The 27,630-nt window shown below is 36.1% G+C and overlaps 3 protein-coding genes across 6 annotated transcripts; 1 reads left to right on the forward strand and 2 right to left on the reverse strand.

Annotated features, from left to right (window-relative positions):
- Positions 1-595: 595 nt before the first annotated feature.
- LOC132301331 (uncharacterized) lies at positions 596-2,428 on the reverse strand. Its single transcript, XM_059798594.1, has 2 exons — positions 2,003-2,428; positions 596-655 (listed from the first exon to the last, which is right to left on the reverse strand). Exons 1-2 carry the CDS (start codon positions 2,426-2,428, stop codon positions 596-598), a joined length of 486 nt encoding a protein of 161 aa, XP_059654577.1.
- Positions 2,429-16,606: 14,178 nt separating this feature from the next.
- On the reverse strand, positions 16,607-17,608 carry LOC132298713 (LYR motif-containing protein At3g19508). The gene is made up of 2 exons (XM_059795093.1): positions 17,180-17,608; positions 16,607-16,893 (listed from the first exon to the last, which is right to left on the reverse strand). Exons 1-2 carry the CDS (start codon positions 17,387-17,389, stop codon positions 16,840-16,842), a joined length of 264 nt encoding a protein of 87 aa, XP_059651076.1. The 5' UTR covers positions 17,390-17,608; the 3' UTR covers positions 16,607-16,839.
- A 789-nt stretch (positions 17,609-18,397) lies between these two features.
- On the forward strand, positions 18,398-26,010 carry LOC132300043 (uncharacterized). 4 transcript variants are annotated; one of them, XR_009480253.1, is made up of 4 exons: positions 18,398-18,705; positions 18,884-19,035; positions 19,249-19,318; positions 25,645-26,010. XR_009480253.1 is itself a non-coding variant. In XM_059796971.1 (4 exons), the coding sequence occupies exons 1-3, from the start codon at positions 18,557-18,559 to the stop codon at positions 19,269-19,271; spliced, it is 282 nt and encodes a 93-aa protein (XP_059652954.1). In that variant the 5' UTR covers positions 18,401-18,556; the 3' UTR covers positions 19,272-19,318; positions 25,645-26,010. The 4 variants fall into 4 exon arrangements, 3 of the variants coding, with proteins under 3 accessions (XP_059652953.1, XP_059652954.1, XP_059652955.1); XM_059796971.1 differs by having other exon boundaries at positions 18,401-18,705; positions 18,884-18,993; XM_059796970.1 differs by lacking the exon at positions 19,249-19,318 and having other exon boundaries at positions 18,399-18,705.
- Positions 26,011-27,630: the final 1,620 nt, after the last annotated feature.

Genomic DNA, 27,630 nt, shown 5'->3' on the forward strand with positions numbered 1-27,630 from the left:
CTTTTTATTTTTTAGCAAGTGCTTGACGTTCGGCTCATAGTGCCAGTTACCACTTACTTTACTTAAGTGCCTGGCGCTCGGCTAGAATGCCACTTGCCACTTGCCACTTGGCTTTTTATTTTTTAGCAAGTGTTTGGCGTTCGGCTCATAGTGCCAGCTACCACTTACTTTGCTTAAGTGCCTGGCGCTCGGCTAGAATTCCACTTGCCACTTGGCTTTTTATTTTTTAGCAAGTGCTTGGCGTTCGGCTCATAGTGCCAGCTGCCACTTACTTTGCTTAAGCGCCTGGCGCTCGGCTAGAATGCCACTTGCCACTTGGCTTTTTATTTTTTAGCAAGTGCTTGGCGTTCGACTCATAATGCCAGCTGCCACTTAATTTGCTTAAGTGCCTGGCGCTCGGCTAGAATGCCACTTGCCACTTGGCTTTTTATTTTTTAACAAGTACTTGGCGTTGGGCTCATAATGCCAGCTGCCACTTACTTTGCTTAAGTACCTAGCGCTCGACTAGAATGCCACTTGCCACTTGGCTTTTTATTTAGCAAGTGTTTGGCGTTCGGCTCATAGTGCCAGCTGCCATTTACTTCCCTATTTTTACTTAATCAATCTCTTGAAGAGGAATATTACTTTTATAAATCTCAAAAACTTGTACACTCGCCTGTATTCAATTGAAAATGAACAGAATCCAAAATTGAAACTCAACTTTTTATTGATAATACCTCTCAGAGATGCAGCATTCCAAGGCTTGTTAACTAGCCTTCCGGCCATGGTCTCTAGGGTATATGCCCCCTTTTCTATAACTTCTGCAATTCTATATGGGCCTTCCCAAGGTGCCACCATTTTCTTAACCTTTCCTAGCTTCTTCTTTAGAACCAAATCACCTGGTGTAAAGTCTCTGTGCTTTACCTTTTTGTTATGGCTATTTATAAGCGTCTGCTGGTAGGATGCGAGCCTTACTGCCGTTGTATCTCTCTTTTCCTCCAACATATCGAGGTTAAACCTCAACATACTATCGTTATGCTCTCGGCTCCATGCCAAGCTTCGAACAGTCGGAACCAAGTGCTCGACCGGTATAACTGCCTCGGTACCATAAGCCATGGCGAATGGGCTTTCTCCGGTCGGTCACCTTGGGGTCATTCTATAAGCCCATAAGACGTTCGACAGTTCATCTAACCATTTTCCTTTCTTCTCTTCAAGCTTCTTCTTGATGCAAGCAAAGATTGTTCTATTCGTAATTTCTGCTTGTCCAATGGCCTGGGGGTGACTTACTGCCACCAGCTTTTGATTAATTCCATATTCCTCCAATAACTTTCTTACTTGCTTGCTGTCAAGGTTGGTCCCATTATCCATGACGATTGACCTTGGAACACCAAAACGACAAATAATATTACTCCAAATGAACCGTCTCACATGAGTTTGAGTTACGTTCGGGTATGGCTCTACTTCCACCCACTTAGTAAAGTAATTTGTAGTCAGTAGCACATACTTATTCTGAACTCTTGCAGTTGGCAGAGGACCAACCACATCCATCCCCCATTATAGCCATTACGTGCAAGTCCTCAGGTGGTTGGTGGATCAGTGGTCCGAACCTTTGGCACCTATCGCACCTTCTGGATAATTCTTCCGCATCTCACGACATGTTCGGCCAGAAATACCTTTGTGTCATTGCTTTGTGCGCTAAAGACCTTCCTCCTGAATGGTTTCCACATACACCTTCATGAATAGCTCGCAGTATCTGCCGAGCCTCTGTGGGGGTGAGACACTTTAAGTAGGGCCCAGAAAAAGATCTTTTGTATAACTAGTTATGCACTATGGCGTACTTTGCAGCATTCGATTTGATTTTCCTAGCCTCATCTCTTTGATCAGGCAGAGTACCATCCCGGATGTAAGTTATGATCGGATCAATCCAACTTGGCTCATATGGAATAACATTCACTTGCGAAGGATTTGAGCCCGAAGGTTCTTCAAAAATAGATGGCTGGTTTAATATTCCTACTGGAATCACCCTTGCCAATGTTACTCCAGAACCCAAGGCACTACATGCTAGCCGATCGACATCCTCGTTAAGCTCTCTCGGTATTTGGATGAATTCAATTTTTTCAAAGTTTTTGGCTTCCCACATAACAGCAGAATGATATGCTTCCATCGTTTCATCTTTGGTTTCATACTCGCCATTCACCTGCCGAACAATTAACTGTGAGTCACTAAAGACAGTCAAATTCCTAACCTTCAGCTCCTTGGCAAGCTTAAGTCCTGCCAGTAGTGCTTCATACTCCGCTTCATTGTTGGTGGCTCTGAATTCAAGCCAGAGCGCTTGACTTAGGGACGTACTTTTCGGTGTCTGCAGTTTGATCCCAATGCCCGCCCTCATCTGATTTAAGGATCCATCGACAAAAATTTTCCACAAGCAACCACGAAGATCTTCCTCCATGTCCTCTGAATCACATTCCAGTAAAAAATCTGCCACCGCTTGCCCTTTGACTGCCGTTCTGGGTTCATATGTTATATCAAATGAGCTTAACTCTACGGCCCACTTCGTCATCCTTCCTGAAAGGTCTGGTTTGTGCAGGATTATTCTGATAGGGAAAGTGGTTAGAACGATGATAGGATGGGATTCAAAATAATGCTTGAGCTTTCTTTTCGCATGCACTAGCGAGAGTATCACCCGCTCCGCTTTTGAATAACGTCGTTCAGCCTCAATCATCATTTTGATAACATAGAACACTGGATATTGCTTCCCCTCTGCACAATGGATCAAAACGCCACTTGTCACGATGCTGGATACACCGAGGTATAAAAATAGCTTTTCGCCTGGTTCTGGGGCTGACAAGACCAGAAGGTTCTGCATATATTCTTTCAGAGCAGTTAATGCCAGGCGTTGTTCATCCCCCCAAACTTGTCTACCATGGCTTCGTATTGTGTCAAAAAATGGTTTGCAGCGGTCTGACAATTTTGAAATGAACCGGCTCAATGCAGCTATCCGTCCCGTAAATGTTTGCACTTCTTTGACTGTCATCGGTTCGGCATTCTTAGTTAGAGCTCCTGCTTGGGCAGGGCTTGCCTCTATGCCTTTATGATTAACCACGTGTCCCAGGAATTGGCCAGAACTCACGCCGAATGAGCATTTGGTTGGATTGAGCTTCAATCCATATTGTCGCAACATATCAAATACGTCTCGTAGATGCTTCAGATAGTCAACTTTCTTCTTACTTTTTACCACCATGTCATCAATGTAAGCTTCCACGGTCTTCCCTATTTGGCCCTTGAAAATTTTGCTAATAAGTCTTTGGTAAGTTGCTCTGGCGTTCTTTAGTCCGAATGGCATGACTTTGTAGCAATAGGTCCCGCGTTTGGTAACAAAAGAAGTTTTCTCTTCATCAGCATAATCCATGGTGATCTGATTATAACCTGAATAAGCATCTAAAAAGGTTAAACGCTCATACCCAGTACTAGTATCCACCATTTGATCAATTTTCGGCAACGGAAAGCTATCCTTCGAACAGGCTTTGTTCAGATTGGTGAAATCAATGCACACTCGCCATTTCCCATTCTTCTTCTGCACCACAACAACGTTTGACAACCAGTCAGGATAATACACTTCTCTTATAAATCCTGCACTAAGCAGCCTGTCAACCTCCTCAGCTATGATCTGGTTGCGCTCGGGAGCGAACCTCGCTGCTTCTGCTTTACAGGTCTTGCATTGGGATTAACGTTCAAGGAGTGATAGGATACAGAAGGATCAATTCCAGGCATGTCTAGGTGGCTTCATGCAAATACATCGGCGTTTTGAGACAACAAATTAACTAACTCATGTTTCTCCTTCACGGCGAGTCATTCCCCTACTCTGGTTGTTCATTCTGGTCGGAACCGATCGTTCTGCACATCAACCAGGGGTTCTTCGGTCAAGTCCACTAGCTCCGCCTCCCTACTCTGCTTGGGGAGAGGCTCCGGTAATTGCTATCTCGGGCTTGCCGAACAGATGGGAGCTTTTCCTTTTCCAGCATAATTCAGCGTTACTGAATAACATTCCTTAGCTGCGACCTGGTCCCCATGAATGTCAATCACCTTGGCTCCGTCTGGCCCCAGGCACCTCATTATTTGATGCAGAGTGGATGGAACACCTTGAACCCTGTGGATCCAACCTCTGCCCATCAGAAGGTTGTAAGAGGCATGAATCTCGACAACTATAAAGGTCTCTATCAGAACCCTCTCTGCAGCGTGTACTGCTACCTCCACCGTACCGATGGGCTCCACTCGTTTTCCATCAAACCCTAACAAAGGATTTCCAATAGGCTTGAGCTGGTCCGGCTTGATCTCGAGCCGATCAAATGTGTCCCTCGGCATGACGTTTGCACTACTCCAAGGATCAATCAGAACTCTACGGACCAAACATTCGGCTGCTGTCAAACTGACGCCAACGGGTCCTCATGAGGGGTCTGGACACGTAATAGATCTGTTCTGTCAAACTTTATCTGTGCTGATGTGCTCTGTTGGTATAGATTGTTGACACTACCTATCCTCCTCTTCATCCGTGATTGGCGAAGGCGTGTTCAAAGCAGTTCATCCGACTCCTCAGTAGGCTCAGGCCGACCGTGAATTGCATTGATTATTCGAACTGGTTGCGTACTGTGAGAGTTCGACTTCTGATTCCTCTTCACGTGCTCCGTTGGTCGGTTCTGTTCCACCGCCGGGCCTTGAATATAACTTGTGAACTCCCCTCTGGCTATCAGCATCTCTACATGTCTCCTTAAGTTCCTGCATTCATTAGTCTGATGGCCAAAGTCAGAATGAAAGGCACAATGCTTAGACTGATCCCTCTATTTGAGGGGTTGTCTGATCGGTAAAGGAGATCAGAACTTATCTTTATTTTCTTAGTATAGCCTTGCTAAGGTGACTTTCAACGAAGTAACTAGCTCTTCCTCCCTGGGCCTCTTCTCAGATTTCCACGAGGTCTGACGCTGTGGCTGGACCTACTTTTGTCTGATCTTTGCTTTGGTTTTCTCCTCTGTGGATATGAAGGATGTCTTCCGAGCGTTAGCTGCCTCTTCTTCTTCCAAGCGCACAAATCCATCAGCTCTTTCATTAAGTTCATCCATAGTCTTCGGCGTATTCACGATCAAGCTTGTGTGGAATGGAGTGCCACGAGTCATGGCCAGTATAAACGCTTGAATCGCGGTAGAAGGATGACATTCAATCACCATACTCTTAGTTAGGTTAAACCTGGTTAAGAAAGCTTGGAGACGCTCATCCTCATGTTGCTTCATTGTGAATAGGCTCGAAATGTCCTTTGTTGGATGCTTATTTCCATAATATTGGCTTATGAACCGATCACACAAGCTTCGGAAACTATCCACTGAGCCCCTCGGCAGGTTCTTAAACCAATTGAGCGCTGGTCCAGCTAGACTTGTAGGGAAGCACTTGCACATCAAGGAATCATTCTCAGTGTTCAGAGCCATTTTCAACTGGATGTGATACACATGATCAATCGGATCGGTCGTTCCGTCGAACAGAATGAAAATGGGCATGGAAAATTTCCTCGGACTTGGGGCATTCAGAATTTCATCGGTGAACGGTGAATCAACCGTTCAAGCTACTGAACGGAGGGCTTCATTTTCCCTCTGGAACCCCGCGATCGCTCTCTGATCTATAGATCTCCTCTCTGAGCTGCGAAAGTCGAATGTCACTATGGAAGGCCGATAAGTCGGATCGAATGATCTGTCCTCAATAAGTTCCTTATGCCACGGCTGTATTTCTTTGTGACGATCAAACTCTATTGCTTCTCTTCGGCTGGTCGCTTCTTCATGTGGATCGAAAGTCATGGCTTCATTTCGCCTAATCTGCTCATGCCGTGGATCCACATGAGTTGATCCTTCGCGATCATCAACACGACGAGGATTTGGTGGCAAATCGTTTAGCCGGACCTCATCGCGGTGAAGATCTGTCTGATTGTTCCCTACCTCCTCGCCGTGTTGTGCCGCATCGGTACATGCAACTTCTTCTCCTACCGGGAGCGGTTGCGGAATCACCGGAACTTCTTGACGCTGCATTTCAGTCCTTAAATCTACATTCTCTCTCCTGAGAGCTTCGATCATGCTCATCAACTCATCAAGTTTCATCTGCTGGACATTCTCTACCGTATTGGAGTTCTAACCCCCTATCATGATTCCGAAGCGAAGTAAAGGCATGAATCACGAATTCCTAATCAGATCTGAGCATCACCGATGCGAATTCTGTCAGATCTGGACTCAACTTCACCGAATTGTGGTCACCGTTTGCTAGATCTGAGCTTTTCTAGCGTTGAACTCACCGGATCTAACTGCAATTGAACAAATCACAGTTACGTAATTCTGAAGCAAATGCCTCAAAATCAACAATACTCAAGAATCTTCTCTGAACAAACTACAATCTCGCTGATCTGGATTCAACTTCCAGAAATCAAACTCTTTGTTCGCGAATTTGCTTGAATCAACATGATATTGATCAAGCTTGAATCGATCGTCTTCGTCGTTCCCACAGACGGCGCCAATTAAAGATGCAAGAAATTTTCTTCCCCTTCTCTTTACTCGTACTGTCTATTTATAGACTATTACAAATGCTATAACTAACTTATTACATAGGGCTCTCATTCTTGGGTTTTCTTTGGGCCTGACTTCATCATGTAAGTCCCAGACGTTAGGCCTAACTCACAGTATTGCACTATGGGCTGAGTTCAACTGTTCGGTCAGATCTTTCTTTTGTGGATGTTTGGCTCATTATGCTACCCTTTTTGCTTAGGCTTGGATCTACCACTCAGCCTGGTGCTCTACCAGTGGGTCGGGTCTGGTCCAGTCCATCTTTGACATCCTCAGTAGTCCAAAATCGATGACTTTAATGGATAAAGCTTACCAAGAAAGTCCATACCAATCTTTGTGCTATATATTTCTCTATCCAACGAATAACACCATTAATAAATGGAGTTTATGACTTTTGTAATGAGACTGCTCTCTTTATAGTCTCACTCTCCAATTTTTATGTTTTTTTAAATATTTAAATCCTAATCTTACTAAAGTTGAAAACGAGATATAAATTCGGGCTTTTTTGGCATGCACTTTGTTTTAAGCGTTTTGTTTTTGGTTAAAACAGAAACAATATTTTTGTTGTAGGAGTGTTTTGAAAAAAAATTGAAAGTATATTTGAAACGAAATTTTGTTGTGAAAATGTCAAAAACAGAAACATGCAAAATATGGTTTTGGATCATGAAAAGTTGTCAAAATAAGAAAAAACAATTTTTTAGTATTTTGGTTTTAGACCACTATTCACAAAGTGTTTTAGTATTGTGTAAAATAAAACAAAACTGCACCAAACATATTTTTGTTGCCAAAATCAAAGTTATAGCAACCTAAAAACAAAAATAGTAAAAACAAGACGCATGTTAAACAGGACCTCAAATAACAAATAACTGGTCGAGTTAGGATTATGATGACCTCAAGTTTGAATAAAGTAAACTTTTCAAAACCAACTAAAATTAAATTGACAAGAAATTATGTCGTGCATATAAAAATGTTAAAATGCGGGTCATACTCGGACTACCCGATTCACACTGGATTCAGATTGAATCCGAATTAGCTATCTATTAATTCAAACTCAACCCAAATTATATTTTGATATGGGTTTTTCAATATAAAAGCAACTGCCCAAACACAAGTTGTTATTCAGGTTCATAGGCAGAAGTGTAAAACTTCCACAAAGAAACAAAGAATGGATTAGCATTTCTCGTGCATGCATGGCATGTGGGACCACAAGTAGTTGCCAACAAGATCAAAATCAAAAGATATGAGATTGCCAATATGAGAAGTGTCATAAATTTTGAAGAAAATGACGACTATGTCCATTTGTGTCAGATTTCGTTGAGACTTGAAGCAAAATTTTTTAAATTAGACCTTCGTGCATTAATTATATTGGTATTACATTAATAAATTATATTTAAATTTTTTTCTATTAAATAAAATTTGATTAAAAAAACTTGTATTCACTGATAAAAGAACAATTGTATTTATTTGATAATTAATACATTAAAATATATAATTAATATATTAAATATATATATATATATATTTAAGTAATATAATGAGATCAGATTTTTTTCTATTTGGGGCCTTACGTAGCTACGTTAATTGCCTTACAATTGAGTTGTTTGATTTTACTTTACTTGAACTTTCATAAATAAAAATCGAAATAAATGTGGAGCACAAACCTTTTCATTTTTTTCTAAAAGAATGTGGAAACATTCAACGGTGGATTCAATAGGATAGACACAATCCTCAATATTTCAACCGAACAAACTTTAACCGTGGAATGCAGTAGGAAGGACCCACATAAGTCGTCTTTTGTTGCATCTCACTATTTCTACCTTATAGGTTTAACTTTTCGACTTACATATTGAACCTATATAACGTAACTCGTGATATATGGTAGAGTAACTATAAAAAAATAAATAAATTAATTAATTAATCAGTTTTTATTGTTATTTTAATTAATAGTCTCAAATAAAAATTCTTTTTTAGTAAACGATAAGTCATTCTTTGTTGCATTTCACGATTACCATGTGATAGATTTAACGTTCCAACTTAAATGTTGGACCTATATGGCGCAACTCATGTGATATATGGTAGAGTAATGATAAAAAAAAAAATTGATCAGTTTTTGTTATTATTTTAATTAATGGAGTCAAATAAAAACTATGTCGGTAAAAGATAGATCGTTTTTTTGTTACATTTCGCGATTATCATGTGATAATTAGGTTCAACGTTTTGACTTAAATGTTTGACTTATATAGCATAACTCCTGTGATATATGGTAGTGTAACGAAAAAAAAATAAATAAATAAATAAAATAAAATAAAATTAATAATAATAATAATTTGATCATTTTTTGCTATTATTTTAATTAATAGGAGTCAAATAAAAATTATTTGTCAGTAAAAGATAGGTCATCTTTTGTTGCATTTCACGATTACCATGTGATAGGTTCAACGTTTCCACTTAAATGTTGGACCTATATAGCATAACTCATGTGATATATTGTAGAGTAACCATAAAAATTTGATCAGTTTTTGTTGTTATTTTAATTAATAGAGTCAAATATAAATTCTTTGTCAGTAAAAGATAGGTCCATCCTTTGTTGCATTTCTTGACTTAAATGTTGGATTTATATAGCATAACCATGTGAAATATGGTAGTAATGATAAAAAAATTTAATCAGTTTATGTTGTTATTTTAATTAATAGAGTCAAATAAAAAAAAAATTGTTAATAGAAAATAAGTAGTCCTTTATTGCATTTAACAATTACCATGTAATAGGTTCAACATTTCAACTTAAATGTTGAACTTACATAGCATAACTCATGTGATAAATGGTAGAGAGAGAGAGAGAGAGAGAGAGTGATAATAATAATAATTAATTAATGAGTTTTTGTTGTTTTTTTCATTAATAGAGTCAAAAAAAGATTTTTTGTCAGTAAAAGATAGGTTGTCATTTGTTGCATTTCACGATTACTGTGTGATGTGTTTAACATTTCGAATTAAATGTTAGACATATATAGCATAACTCATGTGAAATAAGATACAGTAGCAATTAAAAATTTGATCAAATTTTTGTTGTTATTTTAATTAATACAGTTAAATAAAATTTATTTGTCCGTAAAAGATAGGTCGTCCTTTGTTATATTTCACTATTACCATATGATATGTTCAACATTTTGACTTATTATATGTATGTGAACTTATATAACATAACTCATGTGATACATGATAGAGTAATAATAATTAATAAATTTTTGTTATTATTTTAATTACTCCGTAATAGAGTCAAAAAAAAAAAAAAAAAAAAATTCTTTTATCACTAAAATATAGATCATCATTTATTACTTTATGATTATTCAAGTTTAATGTTTCCACTTAATGTTCCACCTTATATAGTAACTCATGTAATATATGATACAGTCATGACAAAAAAAAAAAAAAAAAAAAAAAAATTCTCAATAAAGATAGCACCACTCACATAAAATTTTAATCGGTATTTATATCATTTTTTTCTTTTATACGGAGTATATTACAGATAAGTTTTTTTTGGAAAGTTATTATTGATAAGTTATGTTAGATCTTACCTGGAGATGACAAGAAAAAGGGACACTGGTCAACCACGTAGCGAGTGAATAGACACGTGGGGAAAATCTTAAGGTTGTTGGGAAAGAGGAAAACAAACACGACAGTCAATAAACGGCCCAACATTTCTCCTTCCATCATCACATGCTTTCGAGTTTCCCCAGTATTTTGTCCATACTTTTGGCGGCAATGATTCACTGTTCATAAACTATTGTAGCCGATTAATTCAATAAAATCAAAGAATAAATTTTTTTTTTTTTTATTTATTTTTTTTTGAGCAATAATTTGGTATTTTCAAATATAACATTAGATGACGTCATTTGATATTTGAGGACCACTAATTGTAGTTGCAGATGTCATTGGCTAAAAAAAAATAGACTATAATTAATATAGTACATTGCACCTATTTGTATGAAGTATTAAAATCTAATTTTGTAAGACAAAATTACCCTCTTATATTGTATTTGGTTACTCACGTGTCAGTAAGAATAAGAAGATCATACTTATTATAGATGTGGCGCAAAAATAGAGTGACAAGTGTCCCATAATATAAAATAAAAGATTCAGAATGCTATCCGCAGAAGCACTTCTCACATGCTTTTATGATGTTTTCTTAAAAAAATAATATGATCAAAATCAAATCTTAATATGATGTTTTCAATGTGCAATATAAACATCATATGAAAAAAAATAATAATAAAGAATAAAAAATAAATTGTAAGGGATTTGCAAATGGGCCTCAACCTTCCACAATCCCTCTGAATGTTGCAGTCAGCTTCTGGCCAAGAACTAGAATTTTCAATACAAATTCTTGATTTGTTAAACATCTCTCGTCCCTTTGTCCCAACCTTGCTTGAATGATTGATTCTTAATTTCTTAACTTATTGTAAGTTCTGAAAGTTTTTTGTTTTGAAATTTGATATAGTAGTTAATATGCATGGGGAAGAAGACTGAATAACAATGTTTCCTTCTCCATAAGGCTTCTCTTCATTAACCAGCATTTATTTCACCTATCCTAATTTGATTCACCCCAATCTGATTCCCCTAATCTAATGTTTTCCGTTGCCACAAATTGATGTTTTCTATGCTCTTCAATAGGGGCTATATGGTGATGGAGAAAAACTGAGGCATTGGACGAGAGGTTAAGCAGCCAAGATTGCCCGAGATCGAGTGAGAGACAAAATAGAATTGGGCAAGTAAGCAGCGTGAGATAGAGACAGACATGTTAGGGTTATGGTAGGGTGGGAAAGAAAAAGATGCATAGCATGATTTGATTTGGATGCTATTGGGTCATATAGCCTCTCAAAATTTTTATTTTTATTATTTTGTATTGTCGGACACTTATCACTTTATTTTGGTGACACGTTGATGGTGAGTATAAACTTCCTACTCATCGGTGAGTAGACAAATATTATCCTTTTATTCTCTCCTCCCGACTGTTTGTATATATATATATATCTTTCTTCTTTCTTATTTTTTTTTTTTTAATTGTCTTTTTAAACTGATTCATTTTTTACTTTAATTTTTTTTTTTTTTTCAAAACCAATAATTTATTCTCTGTTATCATTTGTAATTTATCTATCACTCATTAAATTATATTATCTCTAAAATTTGACTATCTCAAATAATAAAAACTCAATTATACAATTTTACTTCAACTAAAATTCAATAAATGTGATTATCCCATTACCACTATACTTATCTCTCCCTGTGTCTTTACTAAACCATTCACTTTTATTTTTTACAAATAAACTAGAACTCTATTATACAATTTTAAAAAAAATTAATTCTATAATTTACTTTAATTAAAATTTACGTGTTAAAAATTCACTTCTAGAGTATAAATAAATAATATTTAATGTATACAGAAAAAAGAAAATAATGCATTGATACAAAATTAGCTCTATATATATATATATATGCGCTATATAAATAGACACATGTTGGAAGAAGGATAAAGAATAATAGTCAATAAACAAACAAGGGTAATTTCGTCCTACGAAATTAAATTTTAATGCTCCATAAAAATATTAATTATAACTGTTTTTTTAGCCAATTTTAACTGCGACTCTCTAAAGACAGTCCTATTCGTTCTTTCAAATAATTACTTGATAGTATTTGTTTGTCAAAAATGGGAAGATAAAAATTATACGAAGTATATGTGTATCACGTTAGACTACAACGTGAATATCTTAGTGTAAATGTTGCACGGAAAGTCCAAAATTCAGGTAACATAACCTCTTCCACTTCTTTACCATATTCTTAATGTTTAATGTGGTTAAGGATTGGTTAGAAATGGTTAATAAATTGTAAGGATGCATTTGATTACAATACATGCGTGAATGAGTGTGTTGGTTGAAAAGTTACAATCAAGCAGGCATAACCTATTAGAATGGATGTGTTTAGTGGTGAACAACACCATGTGAACTATTACAACCTATTGGAATAGATGTGTCTAGTGGTGAACAGACACCATGTGAACTATTGTAACCCATTGGAATGGACACTATGTGAACCATTGTAACCCATTAGAGTGAATATGTCTAGTGATGAATAGACACCATGTGAACTATTGCAACCAATTAGAGTGATTATGTTCGGTGATGAAGAGACGTATAAATGTTGTGTCCAATGATAAAGAGACACAAATAAATGGCCGTGTTCAATGCTGAAGTGACACACCCAATCCAAAAAGGACTTCTATTTTTATAAGTACCCCCTTGGGCTGCTATTTGGAATTCGTTCAATTCATTTTTTTCTCTCTCCCTCTCTAGACTTCCCAACTCAAGTGGGTTCAAATCATAGGTCAAGTGGTCCGAGCCACTTAGTCCATATTATAATTTCATCGAGCCATATTAAGATTGGTCCAAATTATTTGGTTCGAATTGTACCCAATTTAGCATTTATATAATATAGATGTATTTTTGATTTAGAGAGAGTATTACATAAAGAAGATTCGTCATATCCACGAATTTGTAGTGCTGCTACTAGTGGACGTAAACCATTATTTACTGAGAAACAAACGCCACAAAATCCGTTAATACCATGCAGAACTTAAATTGTCTTAAAGACATTATATCAAATACTAATCTCGGTCCATATTATTTATTTATTATTATTATTTTATTACTTTAATTTGCATATGCAGTTAAATATCGAATTAAATATTTAACTATTTATTTTTTAATTTATTATTAATTATCTAATAACATATTAATATAAGGTTGGTAATATGTTAAATGTTCATATATATATTTCCAACACGTTACTATTTGACCAATTTGACTAAGGCCGACTGTGAATGATTTGTTAACCCCACTCACAAAAATGATGGGTCCCAATACTGACTCTCAGACTGATTCTGCAGGTATCATCACTCAATTACTAATTACCGAGGAGTTCAGGTTCTGTCCACAAATGCCTCCTATCAAGAAACTGGAGTAAATAAAACCTGGATACTTCGCTTTTATGAACAAAGAGGATCAAAATACATTTAACAAATCAACCTATCCTCAAAAAATTTACTATTAACAACTGAACATCAATCAATGCGTGGTGAAAGAGAAATTTTTGCTTGGTCTCAACCAATTATACCACGTAATCCCCAATTATGAAATAATTTCTCGTGGGGTGAATGCAATAAAATTTCCAATAACCAAGACGCAGTTCGGTTTTGCCTAGTGCATCTTTTGAAAACATGAAAGAGAGATGAAAAAGACCATGAAGAAATGATGGTAATAATCAACCAAAAAGACCACGAGATCAGTAGATTTAGTACTCATCCAGATCAAGACTGTGTTACCAGTGAAATATTAAGCCTGTAATTGAAGAGAGTACTCGTTGCTTTAAACCTTCTCATGCGCAAAACGAGTTCTTTGAATTAGAAGTGTGCTGTCTCAATATCATTGTTTAAAACCCTAAAGTCGGAGACACAGGTAAATTGTGAATTCTGCTGAACTCAATCAATTTGTCTAGTATTCACATCGAATATGAATCAATCAAATCAGATAAAATTTCAAGCCAAGCCCACAAGTCCTGTCCAAGTATATTAACGTAATTTGACAAAACGTTCCCAAAGCTCTGAACTAACACTTAAGCAAGTTTAAAACACAATCATCAGATTATTAGTGTTACAATATGAAGGCTAGACCACCTAAAAGAAAAGCTATGGGGGGATAACAATGTAATAGCCCAAGCACATGCAACATCTTGGGTTTTCTATATTACTGTTGCATGTACTTGGGCTATCCCTTGGCTTATATATAGCTATATGTATATAAGCCAAGGGGTAGCCCAAGTACATGCAACAGTAATATAGAAAACCCAAGATTATCCCATGTTTTCACCGCATTAAAATTGCACATAACTTGCTCTGCCATACAAATCTAGAGATGGGAAAGCAATTATCTTATTGGGTAATCAAATCAAAACCTTAAAAAAGAGGAACTGCATAATCCAGTTAAAATTTAATAACAAACACAACTTTGATATTAACACTCAAAAGAAGTTCACTATCAGAAATGGACACCATAACAAATATTGAAATGATTTATCTAACAATACAGATTATGCCAAGCAGACTCAGTGGTTTTCTTTTTTTTTTTTTTTTTGGGGGGGGGGGGGGGGGGGGGGGGTGGGGGGGGTGAAGATATAGGAGATCACCAAATTTACTTGTGCACATTGAGTACTACAGGGAATTAAGATCAACCATAAAACTTGTCTAGCATCCTAGTTTCAAGTAGATAATGGTTCAGCGCCTCTATGGTTGAGAGAGAGATAGAGTCAATTTTGGGCAAGAGGTGATACATACAAGCCTCCTGGAGACTGAACCAAGGATAGTAATTGATCTCCACTTACATTCCCCTAAGTCCACTTCTGTACCCACAGACCACCCCACTCGTGCCAAGATCATGGACACCCTGCCCATCATTCCAAGCAAACAAAAATTTACTTAATTATCTTCTATGCCTTGCCCACCAGCACTTCTATTCGGAAAACCCGCATAACTTTATCATTAATCAACTTTCCAACACTGATTCCTTTTGAGTTCCTCATTGCTTATAATATATTTTGGGAAATAGATAGCTTCCTGTATTAAGAAATTCCCGGATGTTGCAGCACTTTTGGATTTCATTTGATGTAAGATTTAGTTGAAACAACAGGGTTCATCAACCGCAAGTGTACTTTAAATGCAGTAATATAAATTATATAATACAGAGAGTAAAAATAAATAAACAACCAACCACATATAAAGACACCATTTTCGTGGAAAACCCCAACAAGATGTAGTCCAAGTAGATCAAAATCATAAAGAAAGGTAATACAATCCTAGATAGTCAGATTCCAAACATATAGAATCACCTAAGGTAATTCAGATCTAAATCCATACCAAATGTTCCTCCTCGAACTCTGTTGTTATCGATCTATGAATGCACACAGAAAGTAGGAAAAGAAAAGTTATACATGTAAAAGCTTTTACATGAAAAATGTTATACGACGAATATGTTCTACATTTAAATAAACGGAGCGTAGTTTTAGATGAGAATCAAAATTTTAAAAAAAAAAACACTGCAGAACAAAATAGTGTAGCAAAGCCAGTACAAAAATGAGAAACATAAAAAAAGTTAAAAGAAAAAGATAAATATAACATATTCACTCACTCTCCTCTATGGTATACACAAACAACTTCATGTAGAAATATAATCCTGACACATTTGAACCAACTACATAGTTTTAGATGCTGAAACATTCTGACATGCTAATCGATGTCAATGTAGCAAATACTGGCCAGATCAGAGACATCAAGGAAGACATTTTCTGCCAGTGCTTTGAAATGAATGAGTAAACATTACATTTTGCACACAATGCAAGTGCCAATGTATCTATTCAATTTGCAAGCATCGTCTAGAAAACCTATACTACCAGCCGACCTCTAAAGAAGTCCAGGAACAAATTGCAAATGTAATTGTTGTGAAAATGACGAATGCATTAGAATTATAGGAGCAAACTAGAGCATTTCATTGGATTTTGCACCTTTCAATAAGAGAAGTAACTCAACCTGTATTTTCTTATGCAGGTACTTGTAGTACCAGTCCACAAATTATGGATATTTTAAGTCTCAAAGCATTTGTGTTTGATTGATCAGAATTTTAAAATAACACTAAAGAGGTATATAATCAAAGTGTACAAAATTCTATCATTTGAAATATTAGTTAGAAAAAAATTGGTTTTAATCACCGCAAAGTTTGAGGAACACAAATAGATTATTAAAATAAACATCCGATCAACCCTTTTAGTCTCCATCTAACAACACATATAGTCTGCATGTAACAACACTCACCAACTTCCATGGAAAGCTCATAGCTAACTCTATACAATAATACGAAGTTCTATAACAAAGCAGAAAGAAGTCTGCAAATAAAATATAAATCAATCCACCCAAAATGCAGCATCAAAAACACCAAACAGAATTGCAATTTCGTCAATAAAAATCACCAACTTTGTTAACTAAATTCTCAACCATTTCTGGCTAATTTAAACATAATCACCAAACACCATGCAAGAAGTAATCACAGCATATATAGACCAATTCACTGAAACTCGCAGTTATTGAAACAAGAAACAGAGAACTGTAACTCTGTAAGAGGACTATCCTCTTTGGGGAATAACAGCAAACGTTTGGTAGGCACTCTCGCAATCATCAACTGCAGCATATCTCCTTCAGCTTTTCTGCCGCTGCTTCATCCACCGAATACTGCAACCATCATAATAGGAAAAAAAAAAAAAAATCAAACCCATCTGTAAATGAACAGCTTAAATTCCACGCACACACATATATAGAGAAACGTATTCATATTACCATAAATGTTGGGGGAGAGAGAGGGAGAGCGGAATTAACCTTGTTGAGGACCCAGAAAAATCAAATGCATATCTAAATGAACAGCTTAATTCCACGCACACATATATATACATATATATGTATAGAGAGAGACTTATATTCATATTATCATCTATGTGGAGAGAGAGAAAGAGGAATTAACCTTGTTGAGGACCCAGAGGGAATGAGTGTAAGTCCTCTGGAAGAGTTCTTGGAGGGCATTGGGGTCGTTGGCGTCGAAGTCTCTGTAGTTAACGAAGTTCTCTCTGGCGTATTTGGCATAGTAAGGTCTTGTGTCCTTGGGCAGACGCCTCACTAGCCTCAGCACTGCCCCGTAGGCCCTTAAAGCTCTCCGCATTTCTCCTCCAAGCATCGATGATCAAACACACACACACACTCACACAGTGATTCAACTTGAACCCAACCAAACCCGCTGCGATCAAGCTCTGTCGCTCTTCAATGGCTTCTCTTCTTCTCAATTGCTTTTGTTGCATGAACGTAAAATGTTCGGCTCACCAATATGTGGATTTGAAAATGGGCCTCCCGAGTCCAGTAGCCCACATGACTTAGCAGTTGGCCCGTTTTTTAGGGTCCCCAGCTTGGACCAATCCTTATTTTATTTGAAATTTTTATTTATGTGGAACTCACCCTGGAATTATTTTCTATCATAATTTTCAGGGGAAAGAGAACAAACCCCCTAACCTATCAGCCAAAAGCACAAAACTCCCCCTAAATTAAGTATTACCCCCTGAACTTTTTAAAATATGCAATCCAAGGACAAAACCAAAATTTGTCCTTAACGAAGCTACGGAACATGTTAAATTACCAATTTATCCTATAGTATATAGAGCAGTTTTTTTTTGCTTTAGCAACTGATGTTCATGGCGTGTCAATTGTAATCTCAACACCCAATAGTACTGTGACACATCATCTTATCATAGACATTCCCTCGTTAAAGCTCCATGTGTGCAACTCCCTCGAATGGACTAACACTATTTTATATATATATTAAGTAAAATGAGGGTAACGATTTTTAAACAATGAATGTTTCAACAACTTTAGTGGTTTTAAGAGTTCCAAATTTTTTTTATTTTTGTTTTAAAAATCATACATTTGATTACAAATTAGTATAATGATAAAGCTTTCTGTGTCACATTTTAAAGTTAACTTGACAAATTTTGAAATAAGAAACTAATAATACTAATCTTTTATAAGCTTTGATATTACTTCTAAATTATATTGGGATAGGTTTTACTTTTATGTCTAAAAAGAAATTTTAAGAACTTAAAAAAATAAATAATAATAATTTGTTTTCGAAATATTATCAAAAGCCATTTTTTGAAAAAAATATATATATATATTTTTTACTGAATTTTCGGAGACCGAACCAGGTTTGATAAGAGCCACATCAACGAAACGTATACATTTGTTTGAAACACAGAGTCGCTATCCGCTTAAACCCTACACAAAATCCTCACCATTTCGCGCTTCTTCATTCTCTATCACCACCACCTAGAGTGAGAGAGAGACTGTGCTGACAATGGCCTGGCGTGGTTCGCTCTCCAGATCGTTCATCTCCACCGCTAGGGCTTCAACCATCCGCTCTTCGCCGCCACTCCCTCGCCTCCGTCCGCCGCCCCTCGCTGCTCCTCGCCTCCAACCTCGCCGCCTCTCCTTCGCCAATCCCAGGTAATATACAACACAAAATGTCATATAGTTTGTGAAGCTCAGTCGAATATCAAAACATTTTCTAAGATTTAAAACTACATTTTCACAGCAACCAAGTGGACCCTAAAATATCTAGGGTTTTTGGTGATCAATTTTTTTATTTTCTTATTACTGTTGTTCAATCCTTTGTTTCATATAGGAATCTGGGAGAATTAGGATGCGCTCAGTCGCTTTTGCCGCTGCACGGTGCGGTCCGCCTTACATCTCACCTCACAGTCAACGTGCGGGCGTGTTGCGAGCTGTCTCACGGTACCTTCTGCCGAACTTGTCAAGATCGCTAATAGTTTCTTTGTGAGTCTTACTGTGTTTCTAGGACACATGACAAATAAGAAAAGTATTTTTTTTTTTCATTCACAAACCGATGTGCTAGATGACGTATATTTCTGATGGCTGAATATTCATTAATTGTGTCATTTGATTGATGAAATGAGGGGTCAACTAGTTGTGTTTTTGCTAGTTTATGAATTTTGGTTGATAAGAAGGAATTGGGATTGGGATTGATAGGGTGGAATGGAAAAGATGGGTGATTTGCGGCGCTTTCAATCATCGGGAGGCAGGACAATGATGGCGCATTGTATGTTCCTACTTTGTTCATTTCTTTTTCTTAATGTAAATTTGTTTAAAATTATTGATGCTGCATGAATAGATAAAAATACCTAATATAAAATGGATATGAGAATTGAAAAAGACAATGTGACGGTTAGATTGAGTATACCCTCTATAATTTCGCAATTTAAGGCCTGGTTTTGTTTTCGAATTCTAACAAATTTTATTTATTTATTTATTTTTTGTTATAGGTGCATCTATCTTCTTTGTTGTATGCTTTTTATGAGTGAAAGTTGGTTAATGTCTTATAACTAGCTCTATATATCTATCAAGGAAAGAAAAAAAGACAAGGACTCTAATTTTAAACTATTAGCAGTGATGGCTTTATTTACTGCATTGATTTCTTGTTTAAGTTTATACGAGCCAAATTTATATCTTGCTAACTATTTTTGAGGTCTTGGGAAATATGCCTTCAATTCTCTTTGTCCCTTATCCATTTCTAATTTACATGTCTTGTTTTCGTGATTTGAGGATGCCAGTGTGTAGCAATGCTCTCTTTTGTTGGTTTTTGGTATGTACTTTCTATTCTATATTAGCATTTTTTTTAATAACTTCTGCACTATATAGAAGAGGGAAAAAATGCTCCTATATATGCTTTGAAATGTAAATGGCATGTTCTGTTGTAGGTAGATCTAGAATTTGCCTAGTGGGATTGGACACTCGGGAAAATTTGTTTTCACTCATTCTAAGACTTAAAGACAGATTTAAGAAGGAGATATGTTTTATACCTCATTAATTTAAAAAAGCAATTCTTAATTTCGAATAACATAATCCACACTTTATTGAACATGTGTTAACATGTCACTGATGTATTTGAATGTTTTAGTTGACTTTCTTTTGGCATTAAAAAAAGTGTAATGTTATTAAAAATCAGATTAGAGGCTTATATAAAATTTATATGAACTTTGATGATATTTAAAAACCAATAGGAAGGTTTTCTCAATGGAGGGGGCAAGGAAGTAGGAGAAAATCATCAAATTATGTGTGCGCCTGTACATATACATAATCTTTTTACAAACAAACAAACATATGGGTGCATGTCATGTCATTATTATGACCTCTATGTGGCAGTGGTAATCTTATTTATTTTGATAATTCGGCGTCATTGTCATCATTATCATCCTTGCCTTTATCCCATACAAACAGGGTCATCCACATGGATTCTTTTTTTTTTTTTTTTTTTTTTTTTGATAAGTAACCATCCACATGGATTATCATCTTCCACTCTTTTCTGTCTTGCCATATCTTTTACTAGACTTAATTTTAATAAAATCATTTCTTATCACTTCATTCCATGTTAGTTTTGGTTGGCCTCTTTGTCTCTATCTTTTATGCAAATCAATCTACCTCTCCTCATGGGTGCATCTACTGGTTACCATTGAATATGTCCATATCACTAAAGTCTACTCTCTCTTATTTTCTCACTAATAGGCGACACTCTTAATTTCTCCCTCTAGTTATTCCTAATCTCCATCTTAAAATCTGCATTTTTGCCACATGGATGTGTTGTTCGTGTTTCTTTTTTAATGCCCAACATTCCGCACCATATAACATAGCTGGTCTAATGACTGTTCAATATACGTTTCCCTTTAATTTGTTTGGCATCCGTTTATAACATAAAACCCCACTAGCATTCCTCCACTTCGTCCTAACCTATCCCAATTCTACTATTGACCCCATCATCAATCTCCGGATCTTTTTGCACGATTGATCCTAGGTATCGAAAATAATTACTTTGAGTAATATTATTGTCTTGAGTTGTAAGTTGTTATCGCTATATTATCATTTCCTTTAGCACTTCTAAATTTACATTCCATGTATTCCGGTTTTTATTGTTTATTATTTTACAAGTAACAGTGGTAATCATATTATATGAATTTATATGATGTATCAATTACATTTGCATATTACAGTTATAGAGTATTCATATGCCATATATAATATTAGTTTTGTATTTTATTAGCATGTTCTCACTGTCCCAGCATAGTACTTTATATTTTTTGATTTTCCATGTCAACATGACATATAATGTCGTATATGTTTCCTATGTCTGTTCAGTGCTTCTTAGCTCTCATCTAAGTAGCTAACTACTACTCTATTATTTGCATAATTTCTAGCCCTTCAATCAAAACTATCTCGCTCCAACTGTAGTTTCCCTCTAATTTATTAGTTATCTCTAAAGGTGTTCTCTGTGGTTCTGTTTATTGTTGCTCCCTTTTATGGATATCCTGAGATCTGAATGTTTTTGGTTCATTTCTTTCTAGCCACTTCGAAATATGTGGATTATAGGATTATAGGCTAGGGAAGACATATACAATTTAGATCGTGCACGGTTCAACATGGCAAGTTGAAATATAAAATGAAAGTTGTTCTACCACATACTATTTTTGTGTCTAAAGGCGCAATGAAAGCATGCAAGTATCTAATGTAATGTTTGATTACTAGTTGAGTGATAGAAGTAGTGGTAAGGTGGCAGTGATTGGATCGGAATGAGTAGAAATCTATAATGCGATGAATTGGGGCTTTTGAGGCGTCGTCATTATTTAGAAAGGATTTGTTTTAAATTGAAGGTAGTGGATTTGCTGTTGCATCTCTGTTGTCAATCAGATTGTAATTGTTGAAGCTCATAAATGTTGAAGTTTAACTTTTAGAGGCATGCAGTTAGGAAATTCCCTCTTTCAAGATCTGTTTATTTCTTTGATGGCTGGATAAATGCAATAGAATCAAATTACATGCTCAATGTTCAGGTTTTGTCAAAAGCATTATTGTGAGTAAGAGTTCTAGTTTCTCATCTTCTTATAGTTTATGTTGTTCTTAATTTCATTTTTTCTAATATTTTCCCAAGAAACCCTGAGGGGTTTTCATTGTTTTGGGACATTCTTAGGATTTAAAATACATTTTACCACGAATATTACCATGGACATATTGCCAAGAGGTATCTTGAATGGTATCTACTTACCCTCTAAAGAATAGGTGGAGAGTGCAAAGTCTCAATTGGGACAAAATGGATGAGTGTACATTGTAATAGGAGATCCTTTGAAGGGGAGGAGACTCCTATGTGGACATTCAAATTTGATCTACTTAGTTCCTTATTTTTTTTTGGATACACGATTGGTATTGTAAATCTGTGGAGTATATCATGTACTTTTTGGATACCTTGAGGCTATTGCGGATCCTTTGTTCTTTGTGCAATGCATGGGATGCGCTCCCCCCATTTGAGTGCCTTTCTCTGAAGTAAACAGAACATTTATGAACATTTCTGGACGAGAGAATAGTGCAGAAAGCTAGAAAGTAGAAACCTTAACCCAGAATCTACATACCTGCTGGTGATAGGCAGTTCCCCTTCTTTTTGCTTCTTCTTCTTTTTCTTCTTCTTCTTCTTCTTCTTCTTCTTTCCTCTTTGGATTTCAAATGAACATTTTGTTTCCTCCTATCGTTTTGTCTTTTTGTTTTGAACCACAGACTTTCAATATAAACAGAATTTTTTCATGAAACAGCGTGTTTTCGGCTAACAACTAGGACCTCTTTTAAAAAAATAAAAAATACAAACTTGCCCCATGTATCCAAAACGTATCCCCAATGTGTTACTGTTGTATACTAGTTGTGTCTGACTTCAGAAAGGGAAAAAAGAAGAAGAAAGGACACGTCTCATCCGTATTCAACATATTCCAGCTGTCTGATGCAAGGTTGTTCGTATAATTGTTTTGGACTTCCTAGAATTGGATCATGAATTGTAATTCTACCAAACTAATAAAAATACAACTCAAACTAGCTTTGTAAACAAAAATTATCTTTGAAATAAATAGAAAAAAAGCCAAAACACAAGAATATATATAAAAAAAAGTAATTATATAAGAGGGATAGGTTCATATAAAAATATTCAAACAGATTCTTTTAAATTCTTAATTTTTAAATTTAATTTTTTTAATTTCGCTTTGCTGGTTAAAATATGATTGGTTGCATAACAGTTATAATTAACCCTACTACATAACATAGTGCCTCTAATATATCAAGAAAGGTAAGACAGTAAGTTTACAGATTTTAGGTCAAGTGTTTAGACATCTCTTGTCTATCTCTTTGGTATGAGTCTGCGAAATAAGCCGAGACCCAAAGATCAACGGCAGCTCCTCTCATCTTTCTCAGGTAAGCTCTCTTAGTCTCTTGTTCCCTCTCTCTCTCCTCCTCCTCTGCTTCTTCTTCTACTTCACCCGAAACCCTAGCAACTCTTTTTTTTTATATCCTTTTTTCCATTGGGCATCTTATCTCTTCATCGCAGTTGTACTGGAGCTGCTTTGTCGGTCGCGAAAGAGAAGGAACTGTGGCACTGTGCTAATTGATCTAGGGCTTCTTCTACTTCTGACTTTTTCAATATTTATAATTACTATCTGGGCCTCACATCTGTTGGGCCTTTCTATTTAAAAGTGGCCTGTAACCCAACGGACCTCAAAATAATAAGACAACCCAAAACAAGACCACAAACATGGAGTAATTCAGAATCGTTGGGATCGTATAGAATCGTACAATCCCACGATTCTGCACAAGCTACGATTTTTATGCGATTCGGATCGATTTGGGCATGTTGGATCGTTGAATCGTGCGATTATATGAGTTAGAATCGCGATTTTAACAACCATGGTCTGATGCATATCCATGTCAGATGCATGACAAATACTACAATGGCACCCCTAAAAGGAGTATCATGATTTATAAATCTTTATCATTCCAAAGTTCACCAAAATAACATAGAAAATATAGGAAGTTCTATAGTGATTGCCAATTAGGCAGAGAAGAAGCTCATTTGGTGGATTGAGAATTTGTGCTCAAAAACCCTAAAGTTATAGGATGTTAGTAATGTGGCTCTTACGAATCTTTAGATACCTGGGAAATGGTTGTGGAGATTTTTAGAGGAACTTTGTAGCTACAGCATATTGTAATTTATGGCAAATTCCATTTCACCCTTTTACTATGGCAACTCAAACCAGTGGCAGTGGGTCGGGAGACTCATCAAGCTCATTGAGAAGCTATTAGCATGGGCAGGCCTCTCTGCTTCCTACTTTTAATGGGTTAGCATTGTCATCTGGTCGAGTCTATTAGTTTAAAATTAAACTTGATAGTCAAGGTTGGATTGATTTTTTTTCTGGTGTTAACCTGTTCCGAGTTGCACCTGTTAAATGGGGCTCAAGTCGTATGTAATTTTAGGTACCTTTGCTTTTCGTAGTTGGATTTGATAGATATACCAAGTATACTAGTTAGAACCAGGAGTGCTTTTGACATAAAAGAACCATCTGCTCATTCTTAATTAAAATACTAGGAAAAAAAATGCGACTGCATTTGTCCATCGCGGTCTCTCTCTATGTGTGATTGTTTTTTTTGGTTATACTTTACTGGGAGGAAGAGTTGGGTAAGTCTTGAGTGGATGCATGCATGTCTTGTAGAGTATCACTCAGCTTTTCCCGTGAAAGGAAAAGTGGTTCTGTGTTTAAGGAGTGCCTTCACAATTTCATGATTCTAATTGGAAATTACTATGGGAGTTGAGGTGAACGGAAGCTACCTTTTGTTGGCGGCACATTATTAAAGAACTCAGTTGTCAGAAAGAATGTTCCCATTGATGAAATTTGACGAGGATTATGGTTGGAAGAAAAGAGATTGAGTTGTTGGATTTGACTGTCAAGTTAACTATTCTCGTTTAAACAGTTTTGAGCATTGGGTGCTAATTTAACTCTTTTCTTTATGGGAGGATCGGAGGCAAACTCTAACTCATGTTAATGATCAATTGTCCTTACACTTTGACATTTTGTACTTTGACTCTCACTTTCTAGGCTTGATCTTCTATAACCAATTACCATACAAGGGAGAAAGAGTAAGAAATGACAGGGTCTTTTGATGGGCTCCATATGCAACTTCCAGAACTTGGAAGATTGCTTTCTATATACAATCTGTTGGTTTATACTTCTCTCTAGTATTCAGGGACTCTGTTTATCAATTCCGGAATCTTGAAAGGTTGTCTCAAGTGTTATACAAGACTGGCTACTGTTTCTAGAAATTTAATGTGTGTTGTATGCACTATTTTCCACACTCAATTTAGGGTGCAGTAAACTTGTGTATTGTTGGTGTTAACTGCCCCTGAAAATATATTAACATCTCGTTGACTATACTTTTAATATGCAATTACAATTTTTAGTGATCTACGTGCAAATCTTCTGACAATTAGACTGTGGCCACCCAAAATGATCTCAACATCATCTGGCATAATTTCTTATGAACTAAAATTTTGCTTTTCTCGTGTCATTGCAGGTACTTGAACATGCCGTAGTGGGTGCTACAAAAATTTGGGGCAGTCGTAATTAGTAGGGGTATCCTGTGGGAAGTTTGTTTTTGGAGTAGGAAAAACTAATAATAGTACCTCATCTTTTTTGCTTTTGGCAAAAAGAAACTTGGAATTTACCGTCTTTCTGGGCAAGTTGAAAGCTGAAGCTTGAGATATCTTTGTAGGTTCTTTCATTATAATAATCATTCATACTTGATGGTTCTGCAATTTGTAATTGCTTGCTTTTAGTTGTTGAACCTGGTCTGTTCTGGCATCATGCACCTTTGTTGAATTTCGTATGCTGCATTAGATGCAGTTTCTTTCTGATTTATATATGTGATTGAAGAAAACAAGCGTGCTTGTTTTAGTGCCATGGTTTCTTTGACTGCAAAGATACTTCTTTTTAAGGTCCATATTTTTTCTTCGTGTGATCATTCGTTATTAGTGACACAAAGTTGGAATTGTTCAACAGTCACTGGTTGCAACGTGTTTATATTAGTACGGGTTTTCATTTTCTTTTGCCACATTACGTTTTAGATGATACTAATTAGCAAATAGAGGTCTATCCTCCGAATCCCAAAGGAGGGAACTATCATTGATGTAGCCTAGTGCTACTTTCTCACCTCCCAAAATAAAAGGTCAGGAGTACAAGTCTCCGTAGGAGTAAAGTGGACGAGTGTGTTTTTGTACTTGGATGGATTTTGCATTGAAGTGATTTTATATTTGCACGCGAAGCAATAGTTGTCACTAAAAGCACAGGTGCCAATGTTTGTGACATTTTTTTTTTTTTTTTATAAACTGAAAACGACTGTGGGAGCAACATTGAAAGTTAGGTTGATAGCCATAATTTATTGAGTTGGTATCATAATAGTTTATGGTCACTTCTCATTGATTCATTTGGATTTGTTTTGGATTGTTTTGAACTCCATGCGTAAATCCGGATAAAAGCCTTGTTTGATCTGGACTACTTGAGCCACCATAAATGGACACAATTATATTTGTCCCCCCTTAAAAGTGGTTTTCCTATGCATTTGTTATATCATTCGTGCTCAACCTTTCCAAAAACGTTGGGCCATTTTACTTCTATGCAAAATATCATGCCATACCATCAGGATCTTACACGATCCCCATGTCTGTTGGCTTTCCTTTTTATTTTTTATATTATATTTTATTTTGTTTGTACCATTCTGGATTGGCTTTGACGCATTTGAACACATGACCACTCAGTCCATGTCTAGAAACTTTAGGTCAACTCAAACCATTCCATGATGGTTTGAGAACAGTATTCTATTTTTAAAATTGTAAAAAAAAAAAAAAAAAAAAAAAAATCTGTTTGGTTCAGTTTTCTGAAAACTCAGTTATAGAATGATTTGTTTTTAGATTTGTCTTTTATTATTTTCTGAAAACTATTTTCTATTCTCTGAATTTTTTTGAATTGATTTGCAGAGTTACAAACCAAGTAAGTCCGTTGTTACTACGAATAAGATTGTGCATTTTTTATTTCATTTATCTTGGTTGACAGTTGATCCAAGGGGAATTTTCACCTGTGAACTGATCAAGATGGTTTCAAGAATCATAACTCAACTCAACAAAGTTTTTATAATTGTTCTAATTGCGTTCCACCGCTCTTCGACTTCGTGTTCAAGAATTTACGTTAGCGGTCAAGTTATCTATTCTAGCTCTTCTCCTTTATCCGGATTTTTTTTTCTCTCTGTGAGAGTAGTATTCGAACACAGCTCGGAGAACGCGGGATAATGCCTCCTTTTTCAGTACTTAGACCAACACAATTGGGTTGGTTTTAGGAATCATTCAGAAAACAAAAATCTAACCAAAGGAAGTGATGTGAGTACATCTCTTGCAGATAACAGTATTTTGGGGCCACTTAGCAAGTTGTTTACTGTCAATATTGTGGGTGACTATATGGAGAACTGATCCCAAACAAAGTTAAACGAAAACACTTGGCATCTGTCTCA

The sequence above is a fragment of the Cornus florida genome, unplaced genomic scaffold (genome assembly GCF_030987335.1).
Source record: "Cornus florida cultivar Cherokee Brave unplaced genomic scaffold, ASM3098733v1 CherokeeBrave_3.0.0_Hap2_Chr03, whole genome shotgun sequence".
NCBI classification, from domain to species: Eukaryota; Viridiplantae; Streptophyta; class Magnoliopsida; order Cornales; family Cornaceae; genus Cornus; species Cornus florida.

Bases quoted from the DNA above. Each gene is read 5' to 3' on its own strand.
- LOC132301331 (XM_059798594.1), bottom strand. From the start codon at position 2,428: ATGGAGGAAGATCTTCGTGGTTGCTTGTGGAAAATTTTTGTCGATGGA. The intron at 656-2,002 runs GTGATTCCAGTA...AATTGAATACAG, and splicing joins CTGGAGTAACATTGGCAAGG to GCGAGTGTACAAGTTTTTGA.
- LOC132298713 (XM_059795093.1), bottom strand. From the start codon at position 17,389: ATGCTTGGAGGAGAAATGCGGAGAGCTTTAAGGGCCTACGGGGCAGTG. The intron at 16,894-17,179 runs GTTAATTCCTCT...TGATGGTTGCAG, and splicing joins CCCTCTGGGTCCTCAACAAG to TATTCGGTGGATGAAGCAGC.
- LOC132300043 (XM_059796970.1), top strand. From the start codon at position 18,557: ATGGCCTGGCGTGGTTCGCTCTCCAGATCGTTCATCTCCACCGCTAGG. The intron at 18,706-18,883 runs GTAATATACAAC...TGTTTCATATAG, and splicing joins CTCTCCTTCGCCAATCCCAG to GAATCTGGGAGAATTAGGAT.